Source organism: Cebus imitator, unplaced genomic scaffold (assembly GCF_001604975.1).
Source record: "Cebus imitator isolate Cc_AM_T3 unplaced genomic scaffold, Cebus_imitator-1.0 Scaffold519, whole genome shotgun sequence".
NCBI classification, from domain to species: domain Eukaryota; kingdom Metazoa; phylum Chordata; class Mammalia; order Primates; family Cebidae; genus Cebus; species Cebus imitator.
In genome coordinates, this window is record NW_016107834.1 from 1,297,126 (window position 1) to 1,305,782 (window position 8,657).

At 48.5% G+C, this 8,657-nt stretch overlaps 1 protein-coding gene across 1 annotated transcript in view; it reads left to right on the top strand.

Annotated features, from left to right (window-relative positions):
* The first annotated feature begins 4,442 nt into the window (after window positions 1–4,442).
* The window catches only part of SNX8 (sorting nexin 8), a 16,298-nt gene continuing 12,083 nt past the window's right edge, over window positions 4,443–8,657 (top strand). The window contains exons 1-3 of the mRNA XM_037733356.1: window positions 4,443–4,466; window positions 4,765–5,025; window positions 7,450–7,530. Coding sequence (XP_037589284.1) covers window positions 4,443–4,466; window positions 4,765–5,025; window positions 7,450–7,530 — 366 coding nt within the window. The remainder of the gene's footprint in view (window positions 4,467–4,764; window positions 5,026–7,449; window positions 7,531–8,657) is intronic.

Genomic DNA, 8,657 nt, shown 5'->3' on the forward strand with positions numbered 1-8,657 from the left:
TGAGACAGAGTCTTGCTCTGTCTCCCAGGCTGGGGTGCAGTGGTGCAATCTCAGCTCACTGCAACCTCTGCCTCCCAGGTTCAAGCAATTCTCATGCCTCGGTCTCTGAGTAGCTGGGACTACAGGCACATGCCACCATGCCCGGCTAATTTTTTGTATTTTTTGGTAGAGTTGGGGTTTCGCCATGTTGCCCAGATGGGTCTCAAACTCCTGAGCTCAGGCAATCTTCCTGCCTCAGCCTCCCAAAGTACTAAGATTACAGGCATGAGCCACCAAGCCTGGCCCCTTCCCGATCTTAATTCCACTGTTTGTATTTGCCTTCTTGCTTTAGCTAGATCCTTAAATACAGAGTTTAATAGTTTTCATTAAAACAGGCATACTTCCCCCCACCATTTTAAAGTGAATAATCTTGAAGTCTAAGCTTTTGATATAATGGTTTAATGGTTGCTCTAGGATTTTTCTTTTCCTTTTTTTATTTTATTTTTTACAAGATATCCTTTTATTTGCTTGAGAAAGTTCCTTTATATTCCTAATGAGCTAAGAGAGGTCTTTTGCATACTTGTTTTTTTTTTTTAAATGTAATAAAGGGGTTGACTCTGTGATTCTTTAACTAACATCTAGAATCGACCCTGAGCTAATTAATTTTCAGTCTTTCATGTTTTCTCATATGTGCACTTCAGATTATATGTTTCCCTCCAGGGACTGCTCTCTGTCTGCTTCCCTTGAGTTCTGATAAGTAGAACTTTTATTGTCAGTTCCAAAGAGCCTGTAATTTCATTATGGGTTATTTTACATTTCCAAATACATAGGAGATTTTTGGCTAGCAATTTATTAAAGTGCAGTTTACATAAGGGAATTGCAGTTTTTTGGCTTTTATTTTTGTGATGGGGTCTTGCTCTGTCACCCAGGCTGGAGTGCTGGGGTGCAATTACGGCTCACTGCAACCTCCACCTCCTGAGCTCAAGTGATCCTCCCTCCTCAGCCTTGCAACTAGCTGGGAACACAGGTGCATGCCACCATGCCTTGCTAGTGTTTTTTAGGGTCTCCCTATGTTGCCCAGGCTGGTCCCGAACTCCTGATCTTAAGCAATCTGCCGGTCTTAGCCTCTCAAAGTGTTGGGATTACAGGCATGATCCATCACATCCACCAAAATGCACAGATCTTATGTGCTGCAAATTAAAGAACCTTGACAGCTGCACACACCAGTGTGACCCTCATCAAGAGACAGAACATTTCTGTCACCAGCAAAATTCCCCCATCCCCTCCTCCATAGTAGCAACCACTATACTGATTTCTTTTCTTTCTTTTTTTTTGAAACAAGCTCTCATGCTATCACTCAGACTGGAGTACAGTGATGCCACCTCTGCTCACTGCAACCCCACCTCCCAAGTTCAAGTAATTCTCCACCCTCAGCCTCTTGAGTAGCTGGGACTACAGGCACGCGCCACCATGCCTGGGTAATTTTTGCATTTTTAATAGAGACGGGGTTTCACCATGTTGGCCAAGATGATCTTGATCTGCTGACCTCGTGATCCACCCACCTCAGCCTCCCAAAGTGCTGGAATTACAGGCGTGAGCCACTGCGCCCAGCCCTGCCTACTGTAGACTTTTATATGAATGGAGGCATGTATTCATTCTATGTCTGTCTACTTTTACTCAGCATATTGTTTCTTTCTTTTTTTCTTTTCTCTTTTTATTTTTCTTGAGGCCCATCTCCTGGCCTAAAGCAGTCCTCTCGCCTCTGCCTCCCAAAGTGCTGAGATTACAGGCATGGGTGGCCACACCCAGCTGGCATGCTGTTTGTGAGGTTTCTTCTTGTTGTTTGTATCTGTAGTTTGCTCCTTTTTACTGCTGAGAAGTATCTGTTGTATGAGCATGGAACAATTTGTTTATCTGTCGGCCGTTTGTGAACCTCCGGCTTGTTTCCAACCTCTGGCTATTGTTTGTTTTTCTTTTTTCTTTTGAGACAGAGTCTCACTCTGTCGCCCAGGCTGGAGTGCAATGGCACCATCTCAGCTCACTGCAACCTCCACCTCTGGGGTTCAAAGGATTCTTCTGCCTCAGCCTCCTGAGTAGCTGGGATTACAGGCACACACGACCACACCCAGCTAATTTTTGTATTTTTAGTAGAGACAGGGTTTCACCACATTGGACAGGCTGGTCTTGAACTCCTGACTTCCGTGATCCACCCACCTTGACCTCCCAAAATGTACCTCTGGCTATTGTAAATGAAACTGCGGTGTACATACTTGTACAAGTCTTTTTCTTTCTTTCTTTTTCAGAGAGAGGGTCTTACTCTGTTGCCTAGGCTGGCGTGCAGTGGTGCAGTTATAGCTCACTGCAGCCTCAAACTTCAGGGCTCAGGTGGTCCTCCTCTCTCAGTCTCTGAGTAGCTGGAACCACAGGCATGTGCCATGTTACCCAGCTAATTATTATTTTGAGACCAAGTCTCGCTCTGTTGCCCAGGCTGGAGTGTAGTGTGGCAATCTCAACTCACTGCAACCTCTGCCTCCTGGGCTCAAGTGATTCTCCCACCTCAGCCTCCTGAGTAGCTGAGACTATAGGCGCACGCTACCAGGCTCAGATAATTTTTTTCTGCATTTTTAGTAGAGACAGGGTTTCACTGTGTAGACCAGGCTGGTCTCAAACTCCTGACAAGTGATCTGCCCACCTCAGACTCCCAAAGTGCTGGGATTACAGGTGTGAGCTACTATGTCTGGCCTTTTAAAAAATTGTTTTTAGAGACCAAGTCTCCCTATGTTGCCCAAGCTGGTCTCGAACTCCTGGGCTCAAGGGATCCTCCTGCCTCAGCCTTCCAAGTAGCTGAGACTACAGGTGTGTGCCCCTCTGCCTGCTAATTTAAAAAAAAAAATTTTTTTTTGAGATGGATCTTGCTCTCATCACCCAGGCTGGAGTGCAATGGCATGATCTCAGCTCACTGCAGCCTCTGCCTCCTGGGTTCAAGCGATTCTCCTGCCTCACCCTCCAGAGTAGCTGAGATTACAGGCACCCACCACCACACCTGGCTATTTTACATTTTTTTTTTAATTTTTAAATTTCTGTAGAGGTGTCATCTTCATATGTTGCCCAGACTGGACTCATACTCCCAGTCTCAAGCAATCCTCCAGCCTTGGCCTCCCAAAGTGCTGGGATTACAGGCATGAGCCACTGTGCCTGGCCAACTTTTATGTTTAGACCTATGATCTGGGTTAATATTTGTCTGTGGAATCTGGGAAGAGTTGAGGTTTACTTTTTCCTTCAAATCCACATTCATTCATTTAATGAGATTAATTGAATTAATCCTTTACACAGTTAAATTGCCTTGCCATGTTTATTGAAAATCAATTAACCATCTGTGAGTGAGTTAATTTCCTGGCTCTCTGTTCTGTTCCGTTGATGTATTTGTCTCTGTATGACAATACCACATTATCTTGATTACTGCTGCTTTATGTATGTATTTATTTAGAGACAGGGTCTCACTCTGCCACTCAGGCTGGAGTGCAGTGGCGCAATCTTGGCTCACCACAGCCTTGAACTCCTGGGCTCAAGTGATCCTCCCGCCTCAGCCTTCCGAGTAGCTGGGACTCCAGGTATGCACTACCATGGCCATAATTTTATTTTTTGTAAAGGTGGGATCTCACTATGTTGCCCAGGCTGGCCTCAAACTCCTGGGCTTGGCTGGGTACAGGTTTTCACACCTGTAATCCCAGTACTTTGGGAGGCTGAGACAGGCGGATCACCTGAGGTCAGGAGTTCGAGACCAGCCTGACCAACATGGTGAAATCCCGTCTCTACTAAAACTACAAAAATTAGCTGGGCGTGGTGGTGCATGCCTGTAATCCCAGCTACTTGGGAGGCTGAGGCAGAAGAATTGCTTGAACCTGGGAGGTGGAGGTTACAGTGAGCTGAGATTGTGTCACTATACTCCAGCCTACCTGACGAGTGAGACTCCATCTCAAAAAAGAAAAAAAAAAAAAGATATTTAAATATCATTTTTGTTTGTGTTCAGATTGAAATGTCTTAAATGCATCAATATATGCTTTTACTTTCTTTCCCTTTGGAGTGAAAATATTTAACCTGAATGGAAGCAATTAGTAACTGGATCCATTGCAGAGTGAGCTATAAGCACAGTGAATAGAAACTCTCGGCCGGGCATGGTGGCTCATGCCTGTAATCTCAGCACTTTGGGAGGCTGAGGCAGGATTACCTGAGGTCAGGAGTTTGAGACTAGCCTGACCAACATTGTGAAACCCCATCTCTACTAAAAATACAAAGATTAGCCATGTGTGGTGGCACCTGCCTGTAATCCCAGCTACTCCAGACGCTGAGGCAGGAGAATAGATTGAACCCGGGAGGCAAAGGTTGCAGTGAGCTGAGATCGCGCCACTGCACTCCAGCCTGGACAATAAAAGCGAAACTCTGGCTCCAAAAAAAAAACAAAAATGGACATCAAAAAGTCCAAGATGGTGCCAGCAAGAAAAAATTAGAATTAAAAAAGAAAAGAAAACCTGCGTTGCCTTAGTGTTGGAACCAGCAAAACCCATTTTTTCCCTGGAGAGAAGTGCCAGGAAGGGCTTATGGAAGGTGTCTTTAATGGAGGTGATCAGAGTGACCACTCACTTGGTTCACAGGACTCTTGATGGAAAGGAGCAGATCTGTGGTTTTCCCTGGCAACTCCTGGACCCAAGTGTGTGTGGCTGGAGGCAGGGTTTGGGGGTGGGGCTCTTGCTCTGGGCAGCTTTTGCAGGCCCGTTTTCTGGGTAGCACTGGGGGCCCAGCCAGTGCCCTCCACTAGTCGCTGGGTGCTCCGCCACCTCTAGGGAGAGCTTTGAGAACTCGCTCAGAGCGGAAGATGGGGGCTGGCACCCTGGACTCTGTCCAGTGACCCTGTGCACTCCTCCAGCTGACAGGGAGTTCATCGAGGCCAGGAGGAGAGCTCTGAAGCGCTTTGTCAACCTGGTGGCACGGCATCCCGTGTTCTCCAAAGATGTGCTTCTCAAGCTCTTCCTGTCCTTCAGTGGCTCGGTGAGTGTGTCCGCCCCACGCGTGTCCCTGTCCCAGGAGCCCCTGAGCCTCCGGAGCTGCTCTTTCCTCTCTCAGGTTTGGTTTCTTATCCTCCTGGTCCTTTGTTTGGATGCCCAGCAGGAATGACATTGACAGTACTTCTTTCCTGTCCAGATAACAGCCTGAATGTGATTTTCAGAGGTGTCCCTGGTGTTGACTTGGCAGGATTTTGTAAATCTATGTGGAGATCTTGGGTCTCTGAGGTCACTTTGAGGTTTTAGACTGGATGGTTTGGAGGGTTTAGGGAGATGAGAGACTCCAGATGGGAAGAAGTGTTCAGTTAAAACAAAGCCCTGTCCGACTGTGGAGCACTGAGAAAGCACGCTGAGCCTCCTTGTCAGAGCCACAGCACAGACCTGCACCTGGGAATCAACTTCTTGTACATGTGCTCAGCCAGACATCTGAGCGGGGTTCCTTCCTCCCAGCGGCTGCCTCACAGCCTTAGTGAATGTCAAGAAGCTATAGCGCCAGGTGTGGTGGCTCACACCAGTAATCCCAGCCCTTTAGGAGGCTGAGGTGGGTGGATCACAAGGTCAGGAGTTCAAGACCAGCCTGGCCAAGATGGTGAAACCCTGTTTCTACTAAAAATAAGAAAATTAGCTGGGTATGGTGGCGGGCACCTATAATCCCAGCTACTAGGGAGGCAAAGACAGAGAATTGCTTGAACCTGGGGGCAGAGGTTGCAGTGAGCTGAGATCGTGCCATTACACTCCAGCCTGGGTGACAGAGTGAAATTCCGTTAAAAAAAAAAAAAGAAGCTATAGCTCGGCTGGGCACATGGTGGCCCACGCCTCTAATCCCAATGCTTTGAGAGGCTAAGGTGTTTGAAACCAGGTGTTTGAAACCAGGCTGAGCAACATAGGGAGACTTCTCTACTAAAACAAAACAGAACTGAGGCCAGACATGGTGGTGCACACCTTTAATCCCAGTCACTCGGGAGGCTGAGGCTTGAGAATCGCTTGAACCCAGGAGGTCGAGCTTGTAGTGAGCTGTGAGTGTGCCACTGCACTCCAGCCTGGGTGACAGAGCGAGACCCTGTCTCAAAGGAAAACCCTGCAGCAAAGCTCCTGCTTCCTGAGGAGGAGGCAGCTGCTAGCCCTCCAGGGAAGTTGGGTTCTGTGCTCCCTCTCCGCCTGTGCCTAGAGGACCCTCTCCCTGTACGGGGAGAGGCGGGGGCTACACTGGAATAGAGGTTTCCAGACTCTCTTCTATTTTAGGGAAACCCCTTCTTGAATGGGAACCTGAGGGCCTCTGCCCTCCTCCCTGCTGCAGGAAGACACCACCACTCCCAGGCTGACTTCACACAAGTCTTGGTTCCTTTTGTTTTCATTTCCCTCAAGGCAGAGGGGCCTTCGCCCTGTAGGAGGGTGGCCTGTCCCTGGGATGCCCCTGGGGATACCTAGAGCAGGCAATAGGATCTTTTGAGCCCTGGGGGTGGAAACGTTCCATTAGAAGGAGATCTGGATTGTCAGAGAGGAATGTGGCAGGACCTGGGCGGGGCTGAGGCTCTCAGCAGAGGAGCCACGGGAGGAGGGGTGTGGTGGGTCACAGGTGGGCAACCCTCCTGTTCTAGGGGCAGGATGCTCCCTGTGGCCTTTGCATAGATAGCATTATCTGTCACTTCCTGGCTTCAGTTTTCTTGCTTCCTTTCTGTTTTTAGAGATGAGGTATCACTATGTTACCCAGGCTAGCAATCCTCCCGCCTCAGGCTCTGAGTAGCTGGGACTACACACTTGACCTCAGGTGTTTTTTTTTTTTGTGAAATGAGAGTTGAGTCAGATGATGTTTAAGGCATCTCTGAAATTCTAGAGTTCCTGGATGCGTGAACAGCTGCACATTAGGGTTTCCCTTTGTATCTCCTGGGTGCCTCCTGATTTGAAGGCTCGTTCAGGTGAGAGGGCTCCAGTGCCGGGGGTTGGGCCTGTCCTTGCTCTGCCCCGCAGCTCCCTGGGCTCTGGTGTTCCTGGTGCCATGGATGTATTCCTAGGAAGGAAGACACTTTCGCCCTGTTCTATTGCGCTTTTGGAATCTACCAGAGTCTCAGGCATCTGCCGTCTGTCTCTGGGGCTGCTGCTGCCCCCAGCCTGTGGATACAGAGGTCGTGCCTCTGGAGAGTCGCCCCCAGGTCTGCGGATGGAGGGCCATGCCTCTGGAGAGAAGCTGCAGGTTTGTGTTGCTCCTGCAACCAAGCCAGGCTGTCCTGTTCAGTGAGAAAGACATCTAAGGGAGAGTCAAGAGACTGCGGCATCCTAAAGTCAAAGCCAACACACATAAGTGTATTTCTCCTAAGGAAGGATGACACCCTGCTCCATGGTGACCTTCGTCTCACATGAGCTTTCTCATTGCTAGTAGAAGAGGGTGAAGTTTTCTCTTTTACTTTAGCAGGATGTGCAGAACAAGTTAAGAGAATCAGCACAGTGTGTTGGGGATGAATTCATGAACTGTAAGCTGGCTACCAGGGCCAAGGTATTTTTCTAACTTGGTTGAGTACTTCCCTTTTTCATCAGAGAAACAATAGTTTTAACCCTTCATATTGATTTTGCCTCCTCTGCGTGGCAGGGATTGTGCTGCGATCCCTTGCATGGTTTTCTCATTGTTTTTTTTTAGACAAAGTATTGCTGTGTTGCTGAGGCTGGAGTGTAGTGGCACGATTTCGGCTCACTGCAACCTCTGCCTCCTGGATTCAAGCGATTCTCATGCCTCAGCCTCCTTAGGAACCGGGATTACAGACATGCACCACCACACCCGGCTCATTTTTGTATTTTTACCAGAGACGGGGTTTCACCATGTTGACCAGGTTGGTCTCGAACTCCTGACCTCATGTGTTCCACCTGCCTCAGCCTCCCAAAGTGATGGGATTACAGGTGTGAACCAACGTGCCTGGCCAGTTTCCTCATTTGACCCTTGTTTCAGCTGCCCTGACACGGCTGGGAGGCCTGTTTTATGGATGGAGAAACAGGCTCAGGACCTGTCGTTGGCCAAGGTCCTGAGCTTCTAAGCGGCAGGACCGGGATGCGGCTGAGCTCTGACCTCAGGCCCTCCAGGCACCTCGTGCCCTTTGCCCCGTCTGTGACTCAGATGGATGGACGCTTGTGTCACCAGCTTTTCAGATTTCAGGGAATTCATTGTTGCATTTGTTTATTATTAAATGTTTAAAATCTGGTCTTTTTCCAGAAAGGATTAAGGTAGCTATTTGGTAGTCTTTTTGTTTCTGACTTTCTGTTTTCTTTTTTTTTGAAATTGAGTTTTGCTCTTGTTGCCCAGGCTGAAGTGCAGTGGTACGATCTCGGCTCACCACATTCTCCATCTCCCCTCACCACATTCTCCGTCTCCCAGGTTCAAGCGATTCTCCTGTTTCAGCCTTCTGAGTAGCTGGGATTACAGGCATGAGCCACTGCGCCCCACCTGATTTTTATTTCTTAAACCTCTTCTTCAGGCCGGCGCAGTTGCTTATGCCTGTAATCCAATCACTTTGGGAGGCTGAGGCAGTCGGATCACTTGAGGTCGGGAGTTTGAGACCAGCCTGGCCAACATGGCAAAACCCCATCTCCAATAAAAGTACAAAAAATTAGCCAGGCATGGTGGGCACCTGT